General features: G+C 35.1%; 1 protein-coding gene across 1 annotated transcript; it reads left to right on the top strand.

Moving 5' to 3' along the window:
- The first annotated feature begins 91 nt into the window (after positions 1–91).
- On the top strand, positions 92–27,607 carry LOC139136342 (monocarboxylate transporter 12-like). The gene is made up of 6 exons (XM_070704067.1): positions 92–305; positions 3,020–3,163; positions 3,867–4,391; positions 6,564–6,776; positions 23,621–23,915; positions 27,529–27,607. Exons 1-6 carry the CDS (start codon positions 92–94, stop codon positions 27,605–27,607), a joined length of 1,470 nt encoding a protein of 489 aa, XP_070560168.1.

Here is a 27,607-nt window from a genome sequence, read left to right on the forward strand (position 1 = left end):
TCACAGTTCATGCAAATTGCTACTTTTATGTACGGCCTGATTTGTCGGAAAGCCACTTTATCAGTTTATACGGATTGTTGATGTTTTAGATATGAGTGGCAAGACAACCGTCGAAAAACGGACTGAACCTGATAACTACTCGGCGTTTCTGGTTGTTCTCGGCGGGTTCATCGTCCAGTTCATGACCGGTGGTTTAGTACATTCCCTTGGCCCCCTTTATATTGATATGAAACGGTATTTTGGATCCAGCGCCGAAGAGACTTCGTGGATCTTTTCCGTGGCATCAGCGGTACTATTTTTCACAGGTGAGATATTTTGTCCTGTTATGTCATATTCTTGTGGTTATTAATGCAATTAGATTGATGATTGCATAAAAAAACATACTGTCATTTGATTTTAATTGTGTAAGTTGAAGATAGCAGTGAGCAGTCAGTAGGGGAAAAACTTGATGAGAAAAAAAAGGATTTTCCATTTTACTTGGAGGCACATCTTGATAGAAATACAACATATCCATTAGAAATTTATATACGTCACATTTCATTATGACAAAGTCCAGCCTTCAGAAATTACGAAGCTTATTAAAGCTAAGGCATCATCGTTTACTTCCAGTGTACGTGTTCCACTACACATGGATTTCAGATTCTGGAGAACCAAGGGGGAGGGGGGGGGGGGTTCAATGACAAAAATGAAGATGCATGATGACATCAACACGTTTTGTAGGTTCTAGCGCACAGAAACGATATGTTTTGCCAGTTTACCTTGAAATCTAGTACGGTGACACTACATTTTCAATACATTTGTACGCATTTTTTAGAAAGTCATAAACAGTGAATATAACAAGGGCATTCTTCATTGATATGATGACTGTCAGTTAATTGATTTGGCTAATAATTCCCATGGTAGACATCTACCTTGAGGTAAAATGCAAATCGGGGACAGATAATTGGGCGCTCAAATTTATTCAATGCTTTTCTTGTCTGTCGCTTGTTTTGGTTCATTTCAAAGCTCTTGCAGTAAATATATTTGTCACCGTCTTAGTTTGAAAATCAACATTTTTATTTTCCTCATAAAGCTATCACAGGAATGGCAACATTTTGATTTTCAAATATCGGTAAATTTGAGGTAAATTTTCTATTGTATCGAAATTTGCACTGTGTCCCCTGATTTTTTATTCCTGATTAAATAAGAAGAAATTATATTAAATAAGAAGAAACAATTGTTTAAAAAGGGTAATCTAAGTGAGTATAGGGATGTTCAGAGGGATTTGAAAATATAAATCAGGAAAGCCAAGGGTAATTATAAAGACAAAATTGAGAATATATAAGCTTAGGGTCTTTGAAATCAGCCTGGGATGGGATAAAAACTATGGCAGGTCTAAAATCTAAGGGAACGGAGATAATATTAAGTGGGAAAATAAATCTGATAAGAGTTTGCAGATGCACTAAATAAATTTTTATTTAAGATTTGATGTCCATGATTTTGATCGGGAACAGAGGAGAATTAGGGAAACTGTTGTTACAAATGAGCAGGTTTTATTACATTACATGATGTGCGCAAGTCCCTGAAAAATACAAAAACTAGAAAAAGCCCTGGCAGAGACAACATTAGCGGTTATGTCCTTAAATCATGTGCCAATCAGTTATGTGATATTTTTCATTTTATTTTCCAACGGTCCCTTGATCTCCAGAAAATACCTAACTTGTGGAAACAAGCTACTGTAGTACCTATGCAAAGAAAGTATCGCCAAAGGTTCTAAATGATTTTAGACCCGTGGCCCTTACATCACTCGTAAATATAAAAATAAATAAAGATCATAAATACAAAATCATAAAACGGTATATTTAAGATAAAACCCAGAATATGTTAGATCCTTTGCAGTTTGCTTACAGAGCAGGTAGAGGAGTGGAGGATGCCTCCTTAACTTATTTATAATCACATTGAAGGAAATAAAACACATGCCCGGGTTTCTATTTGTTGATTTTCATCTGCATTTGTTCTTCTTGAGGAAATTGAATTTCTTCGAAGTTGAAAGAAGGATGCTTGTGCTTTTTACAGATCATGTATTGAAAGTGTCTGAAGTTTTTTACTCATTTGCTGGTTTGGAAACCTCACTGTACAGTGCAAGAACAAACTTGTAGAATAGTAAACATTCTGTAGTAAAATAATTGGAGTACAACAAACCAGTCTCAGTACATTGTATAAAAAACAAGTTTTACACAAAGCCAATTCTATAGTCAGGAATCATCACCACCCACTTTACAAGGAATTCAATATTTTACCATCTCGCCGGCGTTATAGGGTTCCAATAACTAGAGCAAATAGATCAAAACATTCGTTCATTCCCACTGCAATTTCTGTACTGAATCAAACAGAAACGACTAGTCATCTCTGCTTTTAATGTGTTTTAACGTCACTGACCTTTTTTAAATATTTTATACATGTCTTATCTTTGTAACTTTTTAACTTGTCCGCTGTCGTACAAAGAATTGCCCACGTTTTGGGATAATAAAGAGCTATTGTATTGTATTGTATTGTATTGTATTGTATTGTATTGTATTGTATTGTATTGTATTGTATCATTGTATTGTATGGTATGGTATGGTATCGTATTGTATTGTATTGTATTGTATTGTATTGTATTGTATTGTATTGTATTGATGTTAAAGAGGATGGTTGAAATACTTTGCTTATATACCGTTACTGAGTAATGACGTCCGATGCAGGTTTTCCTTTCACAGTACTAACCTACATCAATTGAATAGCTCTTCATCAAGTTGCAACTAGTAAGCCTTTTTGCGAATTGTTGTACAAAACTATTTCTGAACTGGTAAGAAATACTGCAATTTTCCAAACAGGAGTTTCGGATTCCATCTGTGCATTTACCATTTAACCGAATTCTATGATCACTTCTTGGTTTGGTTAATTTATAGCCTATCTACATCAAATCTTATTCATAACAAATAAATATGCTGAGAGGCAGTGTATATTTTATGCTTATTTTTATGCTTATACTTTTTAGGAATTTTGGGTGCAGTCAATGCAAAATTGTTCGGACATCGTCTTGCAGTAATTGTCGGTGGACTGTTGGCCTCATCTGGATTCCTTATCAGCTACTTTGCAACCAATCTTAATTACTTGTATGGAAGTATTGGCGTCCTTGTGGGTACGTGTGAGATTTCGTTCGAGATTATAACGAGATCGAATTCACTATTTACCATCTTGTGTTAAGGTAGTATGTGCCACGAAAGTGAAAGACTTAAACGTTTGCTCAAACCTTCCTAAATGAAACTTTCAACCAATTTCTTACCAAATCAACAATGACAAGATGTGAACTAAATGTGCTCACGTGTTTTACAACAGGTTCATTAATAATAGTACGCTTCACAGAACAATCAGATATATGTTATGTCATTATATGTAGCAGGTTTCATCAACTTTTGCACAGTTCTCTCAGAGTTAAATCACTAATTACAAAACTTTATTTAATATGCAAATGAGCTGTTAATTTACTTGACACTGCTTAATGCGTCATGGGACAATTAGATATGAATCAGATCAACCATACGCGGCATGTTTCATCAAGTTTTACGCTGTAATTTTGGAGTAATATCACTAATTACAAGGTTAATTAAATATGCAAATGAACCCTTAATTAACTTGGCACTCCCCTTGTAAGAGCTTTCCTCAATTCCCTCAACTACACCCATCACTGTATCACTGTATACCCCTAAAACTGTCCATTGTAAAGTTTGACCCATCAACCATGTTGTAAAACTCACCCGCCCCTCCTCATAAAAAAATGAAGGTTCCCTTAGAGTGGATCGTTGAATTTATTTCGTTTCTCTTTTTGCCTGTGCTCTCCCTAGGGGCCGGACTTGGGATGTGTGTTTCACCTAATCTGACAATGCTTGCAATTTATTTTCCAAAGAAGCACTCACTTGTCAACGGAATTGCGATGGTTGGCAGCGGCGTGTGTATATTTGTAATGCCTCCCTTGCTTCAGGCTAGCATAGACAAATATGGATGGCGGGGCTCTATGCTTATTCTGTCTGCCACGTGTGCTCACATCGTAATCAGTGGTACACTGATGAGACCTCTAGCGAGGAACGGCGCAGCAAAGGATAAAGAGAGTGACATATGTCAGGTACCCTGTGAAACAGAGAGCAACTATGCCACTGATGAGAAGGACGAGGAACAAACCTCAAAGAGAATCTGTGACTATTCCCATTACTTGCGTGTGGTGTTCTTCACCTATGTACGATTTACACTTCTCGTCATTTCGTTCGCGTTCGTGGTTGTAGGAATGTTCGGTGGATCAGTTCACATGCAAGCCCGCGCAAAGGTTCAGGAAGTGGGCAGCTTACAACAAAACTGCTTGGCTTGTTTCCATGGTTGGAATTGGCGGTATCGCAAGTAGGGCAGGAGGAGCTTTTCTTGTTCACCATAAAGTCATATCGGCTACTAACATATACATCCTTAGTACCGTCACCGTAGGGGTAGCTTTTATCATACCTCAACTGGCGTACACCTATGGTGGCTTTGTTGTACTGAGCCTTGTCATGGGATTGGGATCGGCAGTCTACCTCTCCATACCCACTGTTTGCACAAGGGAATACGTCGGAACCACCAACAACAACATCACTTTGAAAATTCTAATTTTTCCATCAGGGATTTGTTTCCTTTTAGGACCGCCACTGGCAGGTTTGTAATCAGTCTTACTACTCAGTACACATAGTTATGCCAAGTGTATCATTATAATAAATGAACATATAAAAACAGAATCAACACGATTGGAAATATTTTGGGATAATAGGATATTGTAGTAATATTGGTTTATTCAGTAAATTTAAGCTCATCTACTCTTCTGTTTTTGCAATTCACATGTTTTAAGGGTAATTTGTAATATTGTAACTTTCAGCTATAGGGTACCCGACACTTTTGATAAATTTGCACAATAAATAGATTTCTACCATTTCAAAATGACAGATCCTATTGTTTTCTTTGAAATTGTCATTATTGTTTTGTCCATTCCCCAAGTTTTGGTAATTTGAGAAAATAGAGGGTCATGTCCAAGGTGGCCTTGAAAAATAGAGGGTCATGTCCAAGGTGGCCTTGAAAAATAGAGGGTCATGTTCAAGGTGGCCTTGAAAAATAGAGGGTCATGTCCAAGGTGGCCTTGAAAAATAGAGGGTCATGTCCAAGGTGGCCTTGAAAAATAGAGGGTCATGTTCAAGGTGGCCTTGAAAATATAAGGTAGTGTTGTCATGAACAATTTTTAGACATTTTCAACTTTTCAATTTCAAAATATCTTTTTAATACAAATATTTCACCAGCTACTTGAACTCCTTGTATTTTTAAGTAGATAGAATAAAAAAATACAATTTTAACTATTTTACTTTGCCTTATTGAGGTACTAACATCAAAAGTATGAAATACCTTAGTTTCCTGAACATCTACCACACAATGAAAATGACAGTTTAGCAAAATAGGAGAGTTTACAATGTACTATCAGCAGTCAAACAAAGTAGTGGTTATAACTGTTCGAAAAATCGCAATTTGACAACCGTGATATATCAAAAACAGGTAAAGGATCAAAATTTGTAAGATTCAAAACATTCTGCAGAATTATATGATAAGTACAGTTTGCAAAATTTTTGTTTATTTCACTGTATTTACATTTGCAAAAAAAGCAAATTTGACTAGATTTAGTAAAAAGCAGTTAACTTAACTTTGTTGCCAAGTAGATTGAACAAAATTAAGAAATTTACCTTAGTCTGTAGCAACAAATATGGTCTGGTGCCTTATTTTTTCAATAATTTTTGACAAACTTTTCAAAATCCTATAAACCCAAAATATTTCCAATCGTTTTAATCTTAGATTAACCAATACTAACTCAAAGGCAAAGTATAGCAGACAACCCGATGTTGAGAAACTGGCACTGGGGATTGTAAGTACATGTATACTTACAAAGATGTTTTGTGTAGAAAATGCCAGAATGAAAGTGAAGCTGTTCATAACTGCCCTCCAGTAACTATTCGAAAACCACCTTCTCCCTATTAACTATTTGAAAATCCCTTTATATATCCTTTTGTTTGTGGCCTTTCATTAATATTAATGTTACCTTTATCTTACGATACCTGTTTAAAAAGCTCATTTAAAACTTCGATAGGTAGAATTGTAATGTTTGTTTTATTTCTTTTGCTTGTTTTTACAATGAATAAAAGGACTGAACATTTCTAATCGGCACGTGCAATGCTTGGTCCATGGCGCTGAATTTAAGTTCGATGAACGTCGTTAACTTTTACACCAGTCCTGCTTTCTCCTTTAATGGATGCTGAACCACAGAGAACTCAACTCTAAATATCAGACGCACTGATGTGAAAATAATGTTTTGGCAGCAAGCTCCCCTACCGAAAGGTTTATTACACAAGCGGTTTGTGGTCTATTGAGCGAACTATATCAAATTGAGTCATTGAGCCATTGCTATAATAAACTGATTACTTTACATCCAGAGGTTTTGTGATGAGCATTTTCACAACGCTGTGATTTTTCTTGCCTGACAGGGTGGATATATGACGTCACCGGCAATTACGACTACTCGTTTTACGCACTTGGCGGCTTTCATTTACTCGGTGGCTTCATTTGCATCATCGGACAGTGTATAACCTGGAACAGGAACAGGAAGTTGACCGAAAAAGATAATGCTACCAGCCAACTGGATGACCAGACAATCGTGAATTCAGTGTACGACGATTTGGTTATGAAAGATGCCACAAGTCAGACATTTATCAGTGATTTTGTTGATGACAATAACAAAATCTCTAATTGGATTTTAGATTCACCCTCCACCCAGTGAGAGTCATACAGATAGAAGAAATTGTCAAACTGGTCATATCTGCAAGTATACAAATGTGAGCTTCCTCGGGGTGGCGAGTACAGTGTGCAGCATCTTGTTCATAGGTGACTGTGTAGCAATGTCTCTGCGCTAGGATATATGATTGTCAGACCTGTGTGTGACAGCTAGTCAGATACTGATGAGTTACACTTCGTTGGCAAACAAAAAAATCTCGCAATTTCAAAACTACTGCTAAAGTAATCATCAAGAGATGATCCTAGCAGCACGTAATGCACAATATTACCATCCTTTGCCCAAATATTTAACGATGCATCGGTGCATAGGTTTATCCTGAATGCTTATTTCTTGCAATTGTGTCATTGGATTTCCTATTTTAATTTATATTTATTGCTCAAACGTCTTTAGCATGTTCTTACTTTTGATTGTCGTAATCTAAGAAACTCGTGTAACCTCGAATATTTGGAAGCATCAAGAGTGTTCAAAATTTCTAAAAACTCTCGGAGCCTTTCTTTTTTAATGAACAAAGAAAGCACACAGCACATACACAAGTTTTATATTATAGTTAACATCGAAGTATTTCCTGCAATCAAAAGGAAAGTGTCTTTCTTTCAGTGAACTCTGTAGTCTTTTGCTGTTTCGCCTGATGTAATTATTCTAGTCTTTAAGTTGTGATTTGATATGGTCACAGAAAAAGAACAACAACAATGTCCTGACTAGAAAACATTGCATTCGCCATTCATTCGTTGATACGAGAACAAAGATCAGGGACAAGCTGTAGATTACGTACCTTTCATTTATCTCAATGTTTACAAAAGCTTTGATGATAAAAATTTTATCTTGTCTGAACCAAATTATATGACATGTATTTGCGGATAAATTGGAAAAATAGGACATTTCGTGTACCAAAATCTTTGTTTTATTTTTTTTAAATTCATGACAGAGATCTGATTCTTGTGGTCACGTTATCTCAGCTATGTTTAATTCCGATTTACTAGTTTTGTGTGTATACATGGAAGGCAAATGTATGTCGATATGTGTGCTGAAAATATAAACACCTGGCAATCGTTTCACCGACTCGTATAGGCTCCGTGCACGAACTCAGCTTCATATGAATACAAGAATCAGTCAAGAATTGACTTTCTTTTCTTTAACAAACTTTGCTTTTGAATGATCGGTGTGTTTTGCTATGTAAATCAAATAAAAATCCTTTATATGACAAAATCATATGAATCTGAATTTTAACCCTGCTAATTCTCATAATTGGCTTTCTTTGTTTACTGACAATTATACTACTATTTAACAGTTTACACAGTTTCCATTGATTAAGAATCGCTTTCTTGATTGTTGTTATTTATAATCCATTTTTCTTGCCTTAAAGTTTATCATTCTCTTCATATCCAAAGTAAACCCTAAGGGCTTTGATAAGTTTCTTAGGCCAAAGAATTAAATCTTATCTTTCTCTTTCCAGGTCCTCAATCTCAGTACTTCCGTTTTGTCACTTATAAATTTAAGACCCGGATACTTCCCATACTCGCCAATTAGGTTGAGTGCCCTTGCTAATGACTTATCTCTACAAATTTACATTTACGTATATTCGACGAATTGAGTATTTTTATCGTTTTGTTTTTCAATGTTTTTGTTTTCAAGGCCAGTTTCCCCTCGACAAACTCCGTGTCACAAGCATCTAGTACTATCGCTTTCAAAATATCCCAGAAACACTGTATATTTCTATGCGAATTCCATCAGGACCCGGGGTTCGTTGCTTTTCAATCGCCAAATCACTTTCAAAATATCCCAGAAACACTGTATATTTCTATGCGAATTCCGTCAGGACCCGGGGTTCGTTGCTTTTCAATCGCCAAATTGCTCTACACTCCTCTGCAACAATCGATGTACATGAAAGAGATTTTACAGAACGTGTATGTCAGTTTGGATCGGATGCTGTGTTAAAGTTATCCTCCGACGAAACATAGCCGTCAGTATAATTCTAATTTTTATGAATCCAACTTTGTAATGAAGTGAAAATGAGATCTCTATCTTTGTGTTGGTTTGGAACATATACATTTACTTATGTACTGGTCGTCGTCTATTTTCACTAAAATAAGAACGTCCCTCCCACCATTTCCACACTTTCTTCAAATCGATCTTTTCGTCAATAATCATTGCAAAAACTTTATCATGCTTAGAGCCGTGGAAATTCTATAAAAGCTCCTTCAACTGTCTTGGAAATTTTGTTGTGACTGACTCATGCTAGTAAATATCTTGGACTCGGAAAAAAAGTAGATTGCCTTTTGTTCTCTGTGTCATCTGCAAACTTTCCTTAAACGTTTTACTTACTTCTGTTAACCTCTCAAATTCAGGGATAGAGAGTTCAGATTGCTTAAAGACATGTGGAAAATCTGATATAGCCACATGACTTTCTCAGCTTAAACTCTTACTCGATTCTTTATTTTTCTTCCTGTTTTCTTCTCTTGACTTATTTTGTCTGCTTTGCTCGTATTTATCCTTCAGAAATACTAGAGCATGACGATCACGTGTCAGATTGGTTTCACCTTGAGTCACTGGGTGGGTCACGTGTTTATCGTATTCTCAGGTAGTCTGGTTACCAGTCCGCTTTCTACGAAATGGGTCAGGTATGCGCCATTCTATCCACGGCTATCATTGGACGACACTGTTGAGCATGATGATTGGCTAACAAAAGTTTCATTGGTGTAGTCTGCCCCTGTGTCTGCCGCATTGTCATTATGCTGTTCGAAAAAAACTCGATTTACTCATTTCTGATGAAGTATACACTTTGGGACTCCAGAAAGGTTAATTGCTGACACACTTCACTTCATACGTTTTCATACTGCAACAGATTGTTTTGAAGGCTTGTGTTGATGGTGACTGACTTGCCTTGTTGCTGAGTGACTGCCAAGGGCGCAGTCATTTCGAACATCCCTGCCTGATATCACACGCCACGCCATTTGCCCCAAATCTGGGAAAAATGACTGGCGCATACCTGACTCTTTTCGTGAGCACAGCGCAGCCAGTGGTAGAAAGGGGCAGGGAACCAGACAAAAAGTCTGGTCCTCTGACCCATTTCTACCGCTGGCTGCGCTGCTAACGAAAATAGGGTCAGGTATGGGCTAATGTTTCAGTCAGAAGTTTGATTGCATATTAATGAGCGCAGTCACCTGACAAGATCATGTCATCAGCACATCTGTACAAAGTGGCAAGTTCGAAATTAGATGACGGAACATCGAACGTTGAAGTTGTTTGCACAGCTTCACTTTTAAGTCTCTGACTCTGTTCTTCTATGATGGTATTTAGTGGTGAAACAGGGCTCGAAATTAGCGGTAGTCCCGCGTCCACAGACTGCCAACTTTTCCCTGGGGCTACCAAAATCCATGAAATGGTAGCCCACATGGACTATCAAAGACCAGGACAAAATTCAGTCAGTTTGGTGTGCATAGTCAAATATCTGAACTGACGTACTTCATTAGTCCAGTCAATCTACGAGATTTTGGCACCTAACCCACCACAAATTGCAACAGAATTTTTTTCTTCAGAATGCATTTTAATGAGGTACCCATAGCAACATATTAAAAGTTTACTCGAATCCACCTTGGGGAAATATGTCTAATTTGCATAAATCAAATATGGCGGCCAAACATCCGACAAAATAACATAATTGGCTCTATATCACATGTAAACAAACTATTTCAGTGATTTCAAAGTCTGACACTAGTAATTTGGCTCAGGGAATCATTTTGGAGGTATACTGTTTCATATAGGCACCTCATTAATTTGCATAATTCCAATATGGCGGCCAACATTTCTACAAAAGACACTTTTCGGTCATATACCACGTATTAAACAAGCTATTTCAGTGATTTTAAAGTTAAAAGTATATTTCTTTGGCATGGACAAACGATTTTCGAGATGCATGATTTGCATAGGTAATTTGTTAATTTGCATAAATCCAATATGGTGGCCAACATACCTACAAAATACATTTTCTGTCATATACCACGTATTAACCCTTTGGGCGGCAAAATCTAATTTTGTCAAGTTTATAAAATGTACAACAGTCAATTTTCTGCTTTTTGCCAAACATTGATTAAAACATATAGCTCAAGAGAAATGATATCCATTTGGTCCAAAATTATGAAAAAACCGCACAGAATATTTCACAGACATTGGTAAAATATTGCATTAAAATTGTGGTGTAAAAAACTACAGCAGTCAAACGGTAAACAAGCCATTTCTGTGATTTCAAAGTTAAAAGTATTATCTTTGGCATGGACAAACAATTTTCGAGATGCAATGATTTGCATAGGTACTTCGTTAATTTGCATAAATCCAATAGGTTTGCCAACATACCTACAAAGACATTTTCTGTCATATACCATGTATTAACCCTTTGGGCGCCAAAGTCTATTTTTGTCAACTTTATAAAATGAACAACAGTCAATTTTTCTGCTTTTTGCCAAAAGTTTGATAAAAAACTGTAGCTGCTGAAAAATGATATCCATTTGGTCCAAAATAATGAAAAAAACTTACAGAAATGTTCACAAAAATTTGTAAAATATTGCAGTAAAATTTGGTGTAAAAATTACAGCAGTCGAAGGGTTAGCTATTTCTGTGATTTCAAAGTTAAAAGTATATTTCTTTGGCATGGACAAATGATTTTTGAGGTGCAATGATTGGCGTTGGCACTTTGTTGATTTGCATAAATCCATAGGCGGCCAATATACTACAAAAGACATTTTCTGACGTCATATGTCATGTATTGAACAATCTATTTCAGCCATTTTGAAGTTTAATTATATTTCTTGAGCATAAAGAAACACCTTTTGCGGTTCATTGTTTTTAAAAGACACTTGATGATTTTCAGAAATTAAATATGGCTGCCAAATTAATGCCCAAATAGCTTCTAATATAAATAAGGTTCTGGTAGAGTTTTTAGCAATAGGAATATCAAGAAAAAACTGTTTAGAGGGCACTGCACCCAACGAGTGTATTTTGCTTAAATATGTTTTTTGCAAATATTCGTCCAATTTTGATGAATTCGTTAACCCAAGATTTAATTTTTTTTAGGTTCACCTTTTAGCATGGCAAGCAGTCGTCGTAAGTTGCGTAATATAGAAGGGTTAATGTATGCAAATGTATGCAAATCACCCGATTTCCTGCTTCCCTTTTATCCGAATTTCAAGATTTCCAAAGAATATAACTCTAGTCTGGCTGGGTCAAATTTTCTGAAATTTTCACATTATGTTTTTAAATGCTATATAACAAAACAACTATTTTGTTTTGCAATAAAATTCTTACATTTTGAATTAGAGGCATTTTTATTTTGCTAACCATGATTTTAAGCACTTTTTTGAGTGTCAGTCGTTCAGCCCATGCCATTTTAGAATGAGGATATACTCTTGTTTCAAGTGAAATATTACATTTCACAAAATAGTTTGTACGGTTTCTTGTCATCTTAGATGAGAAATATCCTTCGAAAAAACTGTGTTGACAACGTTCAGCTCCACCTTAAGTCCTTGAACATTTATTTTTAAAAATGTGGAAAATATACAATAAATTTACTTACAATAACGATCCATTTACGGATGAAAGTTTATTTTAATAGGTGACTGTGAACCCTGAATTCGTTAAAAATACCCCATAAATATATTGTATTTTGAAAGAATGTTAAAGCAAATTTGGTAGACTTACATATATGACTTCCTATTGGATTAAAATACGTATATGTTGATGCGCGTTTACTATTGAGATGTAAGAAAGTCATGCAATTTTAATTATTTTGTGATTTTTCTAAATATGATAACCGTTAATGATTGTTAGTCATCTTATAATGATCTCTTTCTGAATATAACTTTCGATTCATCTGTGTACAGCATTATTTGTGATTTTATAGGTGCTTCATACTCTACAGTGTTAAAAAAGGTAATCTTTAATGTTTACTGTTTTAAAAAAGTCGTGGACAAAATCTTTAGTTTCTAATTTACACTGAACCCCTCCTTATGGCGAGTGCATCTTTGGTACATGCCCTAGACGATAGGCAAGAAGTCATCACATATAACAGCAAAAATACAATAAACACAACAAAGATAATAAAAACGCAGAAAATAAAATAATGTGACCAAAAATAACACATGCCACAATAGAGACAAATTAAAACTTAGCGCTGATGCAAACAATGTCAGACTCTTAAAACTTGATCAACACACAAACTCACAAAAATTGAAAATTGCATGCTTAGCAAAGGCTTAAAATAACAGCCCAACAGAATCCAAACTGTTACACGATACAAACATGTACATCTGGAAAAATGACACTCGGAAAAATGACTCAAGATGTACTTGTTTGTATTGTGTAATAGTTGGAACTCTGTGTTTGGATTAATTGTAAGTCTTTGCTAAAGCGTGCAGTTTTCAGATTTTTTTGAGTTTGTGTGTCCATAAAGTTTTTATGAATCTGACATTGTTTGCAATAGTGCCAAGTTTCAATTTGTGTATTATGGCATTTTTTATTTTGGTCATATCATTTTTTCTGTTTTTTAGCTTTGTTGTGTTTATTGTATTTTGCTGTTATTTGTTTGTTGCCTATCATTTAGGGGATCTTATAAAGATGCACCCATCCATAAGAAGGGGGTTCAGTTTAAATTAATACCTAAAGATTTCAACACGTCTTTTTAACATTAAACATTACAGATTACATGATTTGGCACTGTAGAGTGTTACAACCCTTACAAATTACGAAAATGCCGCACATAGATGAATTCAATGTTATATTTAGAAAGAGAATATATCATTCAGAAGACTAATAATCATTAACAGTCGTCATATACAGAAATATCAGAATTTAAAAAATGAAGTCCAAGAACTTAACAGTTTCTTCTTGATAGTTTCCTAGTGCTAAAAACTATACCAAACCCTTATTTATATTAGAAGCTATTAAGCCATAGGGCATTAATATGTCAGCCTATTTAATTTATGCAAATTATCAAACCGCCTTTGTAAAAATTGAGCCACTTAAAGTGTTTCTTCATACCCGATAAAAATATTAAAACTTTAAAATCACTGAAATAGCTTGTTTAATGCGTGGTATATGACCGACAATGTCCTTTGTAGGAATGTTGGCCACCATATTGGATTTATGTAAATTAACAAATTTCCTATGCAAATCATTGCATCTCGAAAATCATTTGTCCATGCCAAAGAAATATACTTTTAACTTTAAAAATCACTGAAATAACTTGTTTAACACGTGGTATATGACAAAAATGTCTTTTGTAGTAATGTTGGCCGCCATATTGGAATTATGCAAATTAATGAAGCACCTTTATGAAACATTATACCTTCAAAATGATTCCCCGAGCCAAATAACTAGTGTCAGACTTTGAAATCACTGAAATAGCTTGTTTAACATGTGATATATAGCCAATTATGTTATTTTGTTGGATGGTTGGCCGCCATATTTGATTTATGCAAATTAGACATATTTCCCCAAGGTGGATTCGAGTAAACTTTTAATATGTTGCTATGGGTACCTCATTAAAATGCATTCTGAAGAAAAAAATTCTGTTGCAATTTGTGGTGGGTCTAACCCTATTTTGACTGGACTATTTAATGACAGGCCGCACTGGAAGTGATGGTCAACAAAAACGCATTTTCATTGCATTTTGATCATAATGTATCAACCACGGGCAATATGCCTCCTCCCTACAAAAAGCCCATGGTCTATTTTTAGCACAGCTACAGTATGTCTAGTCTCGGTCGAGGTCGTGGTCGTTGTCATGACGACTATCAAAATTTTCATACAACTCTAAGGATGGACCATTAGATCTTGGTAGGGGGGTGGTCACAATGAAATTGTAAAAAAATTTTTTACTATTGTAAATTTCTAAAAAAAATTGTTTTCCAATTGAGATTAGCTGTGCTTATTTTTTTTCAGAGGAAATTTTCAGATTTATAATTGGCTGTCTGAGGATAAAGAGGGCAAAGATGTGGTGCAAAGCACCACAAGCGGCCGCGCAAGCGGTCAGGGGGAGGTCAGGAGGGGGTGTTCCCCCTACCGTTGGAGCTTTTGAAAAATAGAGATTAAAATGGTGTTATTTGGTGGCACTTGGGGAGTATTTTTGCGGGGGGGAGGTCAGGAGGGGGGTGTCCCCCCTCCTGCCGTTGGAGTTTTTTGAAAAATAGAGATTAAAATGGTGTTATTTGGTGGCACTTGGGGAGCATTTTTTTCAGATTACACATCTTCCTCTGAAACATGGTCTTCTTGCTCCTCAGTAGCTTCCTATAGTTTTGAATATTGACTATTTTGGTTTCCTGGCTTCCCTTTCTACTGCGTGGTGAAATGCCTACACTCACCCCACCAAATATCATGCATATCTCATGATTTACAATTGATTTTGACAAGCTGAGAAGCTGTCTTGTCAAAATTATATCTTGTAGACACATATCTAAATTTACTAAATTCACAAAGCTTAAGGTGTGGTACATATTTGCTTGAAAAGTTGTGAACCAAACTTTCTCAGTATTTCCATGGCAACCAGTTCTTTATTGTGTTGACACACCGTCACGGACACTACAAAATATTATGGGTTGATGGAGAAATAACATAGTAGACTATACAACATTTGTACAAATATTCTTTTTAAAAGTTTAACCAGAAAAATACACATCTGTTGTAGACAATAAGGTGAATGTATCAGGATTTTACCCAGCTTTGCATGATTTCCTGCAAAATGATTTGTTACGAAAAAAAAGAATTTTTCATTTTTTTCTCCCCATGAGCTTATGATTCCTCTAGTTTACAGATTTGCCCTTTAGTACATTTAAATTATTTTTTACTGCAATTGTTGAAGTCTTTAGAAAACATTAATAGTATTTGCAGCAAAATTTTGCTCATTTTTTGTTAGTTTTCTAGTCATTTTTGTAGTATGGTAAAAGCGTCACGGACACTACACATTCAGGAATATGTGTGTGAAACAAACTATTGTTTATTATAACCAGTAAACCTGTAAAAACAGTAAAATTATGACAAGAATTGATTTCAAACAAATCAAAAACATATTATTAAGGAAGTTTGACATAAAGAATATTTGTAGTACTGGTATTTTTCAATAACCAGAAAATTTTATCAGAAATACAACACTGAATGCAAAAATTCTTGAGATAACTGGTATGTAGACAATGATAACTGGTATGTAGAAAATGCTATACAATACAAAACTGTCCTAGTAACACTATAAAGTGAACAATAAATGATTTACTGAACATTTGGTTTCCAACATATTATTGTGATCTGTATTTCAGTAGCTTCACGGACACTACACATTTGAATACTTAAAGGGGCAACTTCTTTATCAGTTTTAACTTATAGGCCATAAACTAAAACAAAAGACTTGAAAGAAAGTCTTGCAAAATACTGGCAGGAACTTGAAAAGGACGAAACATTAAAAATCCTTTTCCCAAACCACCCATAATAACCCACAAAAAGAAACAAGAACATAAGAGATACACTTGTCAAAACAAAATTCACAAAAAGAGACAAGACGTTAACAATAATCTCAACACAAGATAAAGATAAAGCCTTGCTGTTGATGGACGGGAAACAAACACAAGTGTCTACTATGCGAGTATCCTCCCTTCCACATTACATTTGCCATTAGAGCATAAAAATGACTTTACACTCAAGTGTGATTTTGGCAATAAGCTAGTACTATATATTGCGCTTTTACTCAGATCTCATCTACACCCTCTTGCAATAGGGCCATTGTTGAAATAAACATTACTTTGCCTGAAGCGACTTTCTGCTAAGCACTTTCACAATACCCTGATTAATTTCTTCCCGACAGGATGGATATATGACGTCATGGCAATTATGACTATTCGTTTTACGCCATGGGTGGCTTTCATTTACTTGGTGCATTCATTTGCATCCTCGGACAGTGTATCACTTGGCACAGGAACAAGAAGCTGAAAGGACAAGATAAATCTTCCAGCCAAGTGGACGACCAGGCGATGGTCGATCCACTGCAAGATGAATTTGTGATGAAAGATGCCACGAGTCAGACATTTATCAGTGATTTTGTTTATGGTAATAACACAAACACAAATTGGATTCTAGATTCACCCTCCATCAGTGAGAGGCATACAGATAAAAAAAGTTCTTAAAGTGGTCATATTTACAAGTATGCAAATGTGGCAAGTTCTATCTGCAGATAATGAGTATCTTGGTCACTGATAACTGTGTGGCAATTAGTGCCATAAGGTATGTGATTGTCAGACCTGCATGTAACAGCTAGTCGGGCACTAATACGCTGCGCTTTGCTGGCAAATAAATTCTTGAAGTTCAAAGGCACATAACAATAAAGCAAATGCAATCTTGTTTGATTTGCATTGTTGACGGTTGGTTTTCAAATAACTTTTTTCTGTTTTCTGCTCCAGATAAATGCAGTGATATGATGCATCTAAAATATTATTTTACTTTGCATAGTAAAAGTACGTTAAGATATTTCAGTGGAAATTTCAAAACTACTGTTCAAATAATCATCAAATAATAATTATTCTAGCTGCAGGTACTGTGCATTTGGTGCATTCTTACCATTCCTTGCCCAAATATTTAAAGGGGCATCCCCCATAGGTTCCTCCTAAATGTTTGCTTCTCGCAATTGGTGTGATTGGATTTCCTTGTTGTAATTATAAGTTGTATATACTAAAAACTTCATTATTAGACTTGAAAATTTTGTATATTCTTACTTTTCTGTGTCTTGATCTTTGATACTTTTTAACCACAGATATTAGGAAGCAATAAAGGGAGGGGGTTGTCCCATCTGTGGCAGCACATATGGGACGACCCATACAGCAGATATGTTTATAAATATGCACAACATATCCTATCATCCCTTGTGTGTACCCGAAACTGATGATCATTGCTGAAGCAGCTTCATGTAAACGAAGGGACACAACCAAGTTTATTTGGCAAGTCTTGTAGTGATTTCAAAGTGACAAAAATGGTGAAATGTGAACACAGGTCAAATTTCTGTGGAGAAAATGTTCATAGATTAAGTGTTCAAGATGTTTAAAAAGTCACAGAATCATTCTTTTCGCTGAATGTACGATGTACACAACACAGACCCCAGTGTGATCTTAAAGTTAACATCAAAATAGACCTTACAATGAAAAGTAGTCTTTTGTTGTTAAGCCCAATGGAAACATCCTAGTCTTCAAGGTGTGACTTGATATAGTCACAGAAAACAAAATATTAAACGTGCAATTTGTTTGCTCATATGTGAACAACGTTGAGGGACAAGTTGTAGATTATCACATTTTTTGCAACAACATAGATGATATTAGTAAAGCAGATAAGTGTTATATTTCATTTTATTATACAAGCATGAAACTTTGCAGTACCATTAATGGTGTATCACATATGTACAGGGTTTAATCCTGTTTGAAATCTCAAAACATCCATTTGACATTAGTAAATATGCTGGGAAAATATGGGAACATATGCAGGGAAAATTTTATAATAGAGAGTTTATTCTTGTGTGAACATCATCCCACCTTTGGTCAAGCTCAATTTAATATTTTTGTGATAATTTGAAGTTGAATTTATTTATGAAGTTATTTCAAGGTTAAAAAATCAAGACAAATTATGTTTTAATTAGACACGCTACATTTTTTAGATTTTGTAAATGTTTACATCGACTAACTGTACTGCAACAAAGAATAATCCCAAAGGCACACCGATTCACATCTGTCAACATAAGGACTAAATGTTTTTATTTTGCAGTTGTTTTGAGAATCATGGGTTGATGACAGAATGGAAAATGGGACATGAGTGTTGTCATCCATTTGAATGGCCGGTCAAGGCCAATGTTTGAAATCAGGGTTGATGGCTTGAAGACCAAATATTGAGTTTTGAAGTCATATGTAGTGTTACCTAATTTTAGGTTTACGCAATTCCATTAAAATCTGTCGGTATTCAATAATTGTACCATTTTGTCATATTAACAAATGAAATAATATCATATTAACAAATGAAATAAAGAAAAATAAATCACTGACAAACGGTTTTGGAAATATGAGTTTTTTGGAGTTCAAAAGTATAGAATTTTTGGCACAGAACATGAGCACAGAGTAGTGGTGAAGATTGATAAGGCAGATTCAAATGCACAAACGCTGCCTAGGGAAGCAGTTTATTAATTTCTGAACTCTCATACAGCTAAAGACTCAGTTGGTAAACATTGTGAGAACAAACATTGTCAGTTGGACTTTGTGCAGAATTTTGCCCAAGTTGTATCTCTGTATGGCACGTCATTCACACTTTGATAAACCTGACGCAATATGCTCTGTGCATACCAGTGACTGGTTCTTATTTATGATCGGATTTAAAGATATACAAAATATTGGAAAGCAGTGAATTGTGACACCAATGTGCACTGTGTGAAATTCTGCCAGGAAAATTACTCGTTTCACAGGTTAGCTGCTGCCTAGCTAGGCTTATCATTCAAAAATTGCACATACATTTGCCATTGAGGTAATTTCAGATTGAAAATCCCAAAGCTGGAAATACATACTGAGTCTAACGGACACTTTTACCAATACCTTACTAACTGACAAGATTACAATAACCTGTATAAACAGAATATTTCTGGAATCATATCACAACATATCACATCTCCCCACCATTAATTTGGACACAAGGTTAAGATGAAAATACGGACTTTCATTCTATATATCCAGACATCTCTGATGTACAGATATATATCTGATATAGTAAACTTGCACGCCCGAATGGTGCATTAAACTACAACTGAATGACGAGATTCGTGGCTGGTACCATATATTTTAAGCGAGTATGGGCCTGTGTCTTAAATCAAAAACACATTGACCCCCTCCCCTATTGAGTATTTAAAAGGGTTGACTTGTAAATATTGCTGATGATGGGCAGATCAGCTGTCAAGATTTCATTTGATGAATTAGAATTTACGTTCCCCAAAATTACTTCCCACGGTCTGCCTTTCTTGCGGAAGATGAATAGAGGTTTTCAACTTATTAAACACGATGGTTTTCCTGAAAACACAGTGTTGTTGACTTTACTGCGTAGCTCTTCTGCCTGCAATTTTTTTTCAATTGTTTTAAACAATGTACTTAAAAATGTCTGCATACATGTAGAATGTGTCACATCGTACTGTAAATTATGGAAGTGAACTTGACAAAGACGTTTCTAGATCTTCTTTGATTCTTGTATAAACACACGTATTTCATATTTAATCTTACTATAAATGATAACATTTTATTGCTTGTTTGTAAATGTAGGATTTACATCACATTGTAGACACTAAAGTGTAATACAAAAATAAGTTCAAAGTGAAACTGTATCGATGCCATTGATCGTTCAAAAAAGCATCTACAATTGATTTTTCAAGTTTTATCTTCACTATTTATGAGTCTTCTGACCCATCTGCATTTTATGGCCTTTACTGTTGACTCAACATCTATCATTAGGAGTCTCCCCTTTTTAAGTTTGTCTATGTCGATACATTCTTGATTTTATCCCTATTTCAATCATAAAATAAACTATATAAACATGTAATTACGTACTTTGTTGTCTCAAAAGTCAATATGAAAGATATGTGATCTTCAGTCCTGAACTTTTCGAAATTCTTATTTTACCAAATATAATAACGTATCTTTTTTTCGCCCTTTCAGCATACTCTCAATGTTTTTTTTGAATTTCATTTTTCAGTTTACCTATAACACTTTATCTCCTCATATCCAAAGTAAACCCAAAGGACATTGATCGGTTTCTTAGGCCAAGGATATTAAATCTTATCTTTCTTCTTCAAGGTCCCCAATTTCAGTACTTCCGTTTTGTCACTAAAAATTAAGATCAGAATACTTCCCATACTCTTTAATTAGGTTGAGTGCCCTTGCTATTGACTTATCTCTACAAATTTAAATTTGTGTATATTCGACCAATTGAATGTTTTATTTATCAATGCTAACTTCTCCTCGAAAAATTCCTCTTGCAAACATCTAGTAGTATTGTTTTCAAAATATCCCAGAAACACAGTGTGTGTTTCTGTGGAAATTCCATCACTACCCAGGGTTTCATCGTTTTACAATCGCCACACTGCGCTACACTCCTCTGCAACAATCGCTGTACATGAAGGAGATTTTGCACCACGCGTATGTAATAAGTTTGCATCGTTGTTAAAGTTAACCTCCAACGAAATATAGCTGTAGGTGTAATTCCCATTTTTAAGAATCCAACTTTGTTATGAAGTGAAAATGATTTCTCTATCACTGTGTTGGTTTGGAACATATCGTCGTCTATTTACTACTATCAGGTTTTGCGAAGCATCTTGTTTCACTAATAAGAAGTTCAACATTTCTTCCACGATTTCTACTATTTGTTTTCAATATTTCATAATTGATCTTTTTATCAATAATAACTGCAAAACTCTTATTGTGCTTAGAGCAACGGGAATTTTATAAAAGACGCTCCCACTGTCTTCGAAATTTTTGTCATGACTGACTCATCCCAGTAAATATCCCGGAAGTGAAGAAGGAGTAGATTGCCTGTTGTTGTCTCAGCCATCTAAAAACTTGCCGTTTTACCTTTTTCTGAGATAGAAAATGCAGATTACTTAAAGATATGCGGAAAAATTTAAGATATGCATAGGACTCTCTCAGCTTTATTACTTTCCCGATTCCCAATTTTTTTTCTGTTGACTTATTTTCTCTGCTTTGTATGTCTTATTTGTGCGTTGTGTCAACGTTTGTATCCTTCAGAAATACTAGAGCGTAACGATCACGTGTCAAATGCTTTCACCTCGAGTCAATAGGTTTGTCACGTGTTTACCGAATTCTCAGGCGAATACATAAACAGGGATAGTGACTAGAAGGGCAGTCTATACTCATGGTTAATACAAGGTCAGAGGTAAGTGGATGACTAAGGCATGTCGCCATTTTGAAAATACAGTACTGTTAATGAGGCGTGAGAATGTCCACACGCTTTGTTAGACGAAGCTTAAGGTGACACTTGATAGTGTGCTTGAAACGCTTCACAACACAGAATCAAGTTATGCTTTAGATTGTGCCACGATCGTTTGTTGCGAAATCATGGTTACAATATGTGCGTACATAATTTTGTCTGCAAATATGACTGTAAATTACAGGGTAATGCAGTGACTTTGTAGTTTCAAGACGATCGACTATAGAAAGTCTTGAAAGAAAAGGTCGAATGGCTTTCAGTAACCTGCTATGTCGTATTCACATTTAATTTATGTGTTGAAATTGAAACGGGACCTAGGGAGCTGTCAGTAGTTACGGCCGGGGGATCGTCGGTAGAAATAACGAGTGAACCCCCGCCCACATCGATGAATTTGACTCACCCCCTACGGTGCACGCAGTGGTGTTTCAAATCTATTAATTGTCACAGTGTAAAAATAAACTGCCTTTCTCACTTGAAATAAGACTTCGATGGAATTACGGAAGGAAATAAAGAAGAAAATGATTACAAAAAAAAGGACAGAAATGTCTTTTAATACTCAATTGTAAAATATTCCTTAAAATATTACGTTGAAATTAAGAGTTTGCTTTACCTTATTGACATACACACACTTATAATGATTTCCTGCAAAATGATTTGTTACGAAAAAAAAAGAATTTTTCATTTTTTCTCCCCATGAGCTTATGATTCCTCTAGTTTACAGATTTGCCCTTTAGTACATTTAAATTATTTTTTACTGCAATTGTTGAAGTCTTTAGAAAACATTAATAGTATTTGCAGCAAAATTTGCTCATTTTTGTTAGTTTTCTAGTCATTTTTGTAGTATGGTAAAAGCGTCACGGACACTACACATTCAGGAATATGTGTGTGAAACAAACTATTGTTTATTATAACCAGTAAACCTGTAAAAACAGTAAAATTATGACAAGAATTGATTTCAAACAAATCAAAAACATATCATTAAGGAAGTTTGACATAAAGAATATTTGTAGTACTGGTATTTTTCAATAACCAGAAAATTTTATCAGAAATACAACACTGAATGCAAAAATTCTTGAGATAACTGGTATGTAGACAATGACAACTGGTATGTAGAAAATGCTATACAAAACTGTCCTAGTAACACTATAAAGTGAACAATAAATGATTTACTGAACATTTGGTTTCCTACATATTATTGTGATCTGTATTTCAGTAGCTTCACGGACACTACACATTTGAATACTTAAAGGGGCAACCTCTTTATCAGTTTAACTTATAGGCCATAAACTAAAACAAAAGACTTGAAAGAAAATCTTGCAAAATACTGGCAGGAACTTGAAAAGGACGAAACATTAAAAATCCTTTTCCCAAACCACCCAATAATAACCCACAAAAAGAAGCAAGAACATAAAAGATACAGCTTGTCAAAACAAAGTTCACAAAAAGAGACAAAACTTTAACAATAATCTCAACACAAGATAAAGATAAAGCCTTTGCTGTTGATGGACGGGAAACAAACACAAGTGTCTACTATGCGAGTATCCTCCCTTCCACATTACATTTGCCATTAGAGCATAAAAATGACTTTACACTCAAGTGTGATTTTGGCAATAAGCTAGTACTATATATTGCGCTTTTACTCAGATCTCATCTACACCCTCTTGCAATAGGGCCATTGTTGAAAGAAGCATTACTTTGCATGGACAGACTTTGTGCTAAGCATTTTCACAATACCCTGATGAATTTCTTCCCTGACAGGATGGATATATGACGTCACTGGCAATTATGACTACTCATTTTACGCCATGGGTGGCTTTCATTTACTTGGTGCATTCATTTGCATCCTCGGACAGTGTATCACTTGGCACAGGAACAAGAAGCTGAAAGGACAAGATAAATCTTCCAGCCAAGTGGACGACCAGGCGATGGTCGATCCACTGCAAGATGAATTTGTGATGAAAGATGCCACGAGTCAGACATTTATCAGTGATTTTGTTTATGGTAATAACACAAACACAAATTGGATTCTAGATTCACCCTCCGTCAGTGAGAGGTATGCAGATATAAAAGTTCTAAACTGGTCATATTTGCAAGTATGCAAGTGTGGCAAGTTCAGTCTGCAGATAATGAGTATCTTGTTCACTGATAACTGTGTGGCAATTAGTGCCATAAGGTATATGATTATCAGACCTGCATGTAACAGCTAGTCGGGCACTAATACGCTGCGCTTTGCTGGTAGACAAATTCTTAAAATTCAAAGGCACATAACAATAAAGTAAATGCAATCTTGTTTGATTTGCATTGTTGACAGTTTGTTTTCCAATAACTTTTTTGTTTTCTGCTCCAGATAAATACAGTGATATGAAGCATCTGAAATATTGTTTTACTGTGCATAGTAAAAGTACGTTAAGATATTCAGTGAAATTTCAAAACTACTGTTCAAATAATCATCAAATAATAATTATTCTAGCTGCAGGTACTATGCATTCTTGCCATTCCTTGCCTAAATATTTAAAGGAACATCTCACATAGGTTCCTCCTAAATGTTTGCTTCTCGCAATTGGTGTGATTGGATTTCCTTGTTGTAATTATAAGTTGTATACACTTACAACTTCATTATAGACTTCAAAATTTGTCTATTCTTACTTTTCTGTGTCTTGATCTTTGAAACGTTTTAAACCACAGATAAGCAATAAAGGGAGGGGGTTGTCCTATCTGTGGCAGCACATACGAGACGAACCATACAGCAGGTCTGTTGATATGTACGCACAACATATCCCATCATCCCTTGTGTGTACCCGAAATTTAAAATAGCGGCCGCAGTGTAACTGATGATCATTGCTGAAGCAGCTTCATGTAAACGAAGGGACACAACCAAGTTTATTTGGCAAAGTCTTGTAGTGATTTCAAAGTGACAAAACTGGTGAAATATGAACACAGATCAAATTTCTGTGTAGAAAATGTTCATAGATTAAGTGTTCAAAATGTTTAAAAACTCACAGAATCTTTCTTTTGATATATGTACAACGTTGACAACAGTGAGATCCAATAGTTAACATCAAAATATTCCTTACCATGAAACACACTCCTTTGCTGTTGTGCCCAATGGAAACACCCTGATCTTCAAGTTGTGACTTGATAAAATCATAGAAAACAAAATAATAAATCTGCAATTTATTTGCTGATATGTGAACAACGTTTAGGGACAAGTTGTAGATTATATCAGATTTTTTGCAATAACTTAGATGATATAAGTAGAGCAGATAAATGTCATTTGTTTTGTCAAAATATTTCATTTTCTGATACAAGCATGAAACTTTGCAGGACCATTAATGGTGTATCACATATGTACAGGCTTTTACCCTTTTTGAAATCTCAAAACATCTCGTGTGACATCTTTAAATATTCTGGGAAAATATGTGAACAGATACTGGGAAAATGTCATAATAGAGAGTTTATTCTTCTGTGAATATCATCTCACCTTGGTCAAGCTCAATTTAATATATTTGTGATAATTGAAAGTTGAATTTATGTTATGATTTATTTCAAGATTAAAAGATCAAGAAAAAATATGTTTTAATTCGATATGCTACATTTTTTATAGATTTTGTAAAACTTTACGCTGACATCCTGTACTGTAACAAAGAGTAATCCCAAAGGCACATTGATTCATATCTGGCAACATAGTGACTAAATGTTTTTACAATTCAGTTGTTTTGAGAATCATGGGTTGATGGCAGAAGTAAAAAATGGGACATGGGTGTTATCATCCATTTGAATAACCAATCAAGGCCAATGTTTGAAATCAGGGTTGATGGCTTGAAGACCAAATATTGAGTTTTGAAGTCATATGTAGTGTGACCTAATCCTAGGTGTACGCAATTAGCTGAATATCTGTCAGTATTGAATAATTGTACCATTTTGTCATATTAAAAAATCAAATAATGTCATATTAACAAATGAAATAAAGAAAAATACGAACATCACTAACAAACAGTATTGCAAATATGAGTTTTTTGGAGTTCAGAAGTATAGAATTTTTGGCACAGAACACTAGCACAGAGTAGTGGTGAAGATTGATAAGGCAGATTCAAATGCACAAACGCTGCCTAGGGAAGCAGTTTATTAATTTCTGAACTCTCATACAGCTAAAGACTCAGTTGGTAAACATTGTGAGAACAAACATTGTCAGTTGGACTTTGTGCAGAATTTTGCCCAAGTTGTATCTCTGTATGGCACGTCATTCACACTTTAATAAACCTGACGCAATATGCTCTGTGCATACCAGTGACTGTTTTTTTATTTATGATCGGACTTCAAGGCATACAAAACATTGGAAAGCAGTGAATTGTGACACCAATGTGCACTGTGTGAAATTCTGCCAGGAAAATTACTCGTTTCACAGGTTAGCTGCTGCCTAGCTAGGCTTATCATTCAAAAATTGCACATACATTTGCCATTGAGGTAATTTCAGATTGAAAATCCCAAAGCTGGAAATACATACTGAGTCTAACGGACACTTTTACCAATACCTTACTAACTGACAAGATTACAATAACCCGTATACACAGAATATTTCTGGAAATCACATATCACATATCCCCCACCATTAATTTGGACACAAAGTTAAGATGAAAATACAGACTTTCATTCTACAAACATCCAGACATCTCTGATATACAGATATATATCTGATATAGTAAACTTACACGCCCGAATGGTGCATTAAACTACAACTGAATGACGAGATTCGTGGCTAGTGCCATGTATTTTAAGCGAGTATGGGCCTGTGTCTTAAATCAAAAACACATTGACCCCCTCCCCTATTGAGTATAAAAGGGTTGACCTGTAAATATTGCTGATGATGGGCAGATCAGCTGTCAAGATTTCATTTGATGAATTAGAATTTAGGTTCCCCAAAATTACTTCCCACGGTCTGCCTTTCTTGCGGAAGATGAAGAGAGGTTTTCAACTTATTAAACACAATGGTTTTCGTGAAAAACACAGTGTTGTTGACTTTCCTGCGTAGCCCCTCTGCCTGAAATTTTTTCAACTGTTTTAAACAATGTACTCAAAAATACCTGCATACTTGTAGAATGTGTCCAATCGTACTGTAAATTATTGAAGTGAACTTGACAAAGACGTTTCTAGATCTTTGATTCTCGTATAAACACACGTATTACACATTTTAACTTACTATAATGATAACATTTCATTGCTTGCTGGTAAATGTAGGATTTACATCACATTGGTGGCACTAAAAGTGTAATACAAAAATAAGTTCAAAGTGAAACTGTATTCGATGCCATTGATCGTTCAAAGTAACATCTAAAATTGATTTTTCAAGTTTTATCTTCACTATTTATGAGTCTTCTGACCCATCTGCATTTTATGGCCTTTACTGTTGACTCAACATCTATCATTAGGAGTCTCCCCTTTTTAAGTTTGTCTATGTCGATACATTCTTGATTTTATCCCTATTTCAATCATAAATAAACTGTATAAACATGTAATTACGTACTTTCTTGTCTCAAAAGTCAATATGAAAGATATGTGATCTTCAGTCCTGGGCTTTTGGAAATTCTTATTTCACCAAATATAATAAGGTATATCATTTTCTGCCCATTCGGCATACTCTCGATTTTTTTTTGAATTTCATTTTTCAGTTTAGCTGTAACACTTCATCTCTTCATATCCAAAGTAAACCCAAAGGACTTTGATAGGTTTCTTAAGCCAAGGAATTAA

The sequence above is a fragment of the Ptychodera flava genome, chromosome 7, assembly GCF_041260155.1.
Source record: "Ptychodera flava strain L36383 chromosome 7, AS_Pfla_20210202, whole genome shotgun sequence".
NCBI classification, from domain to species: Eukaryota; Metazoa; Hemichordata; class Enteropneusta; family Ptychoderidae; genus Ptychodera; species Ptychodera flava.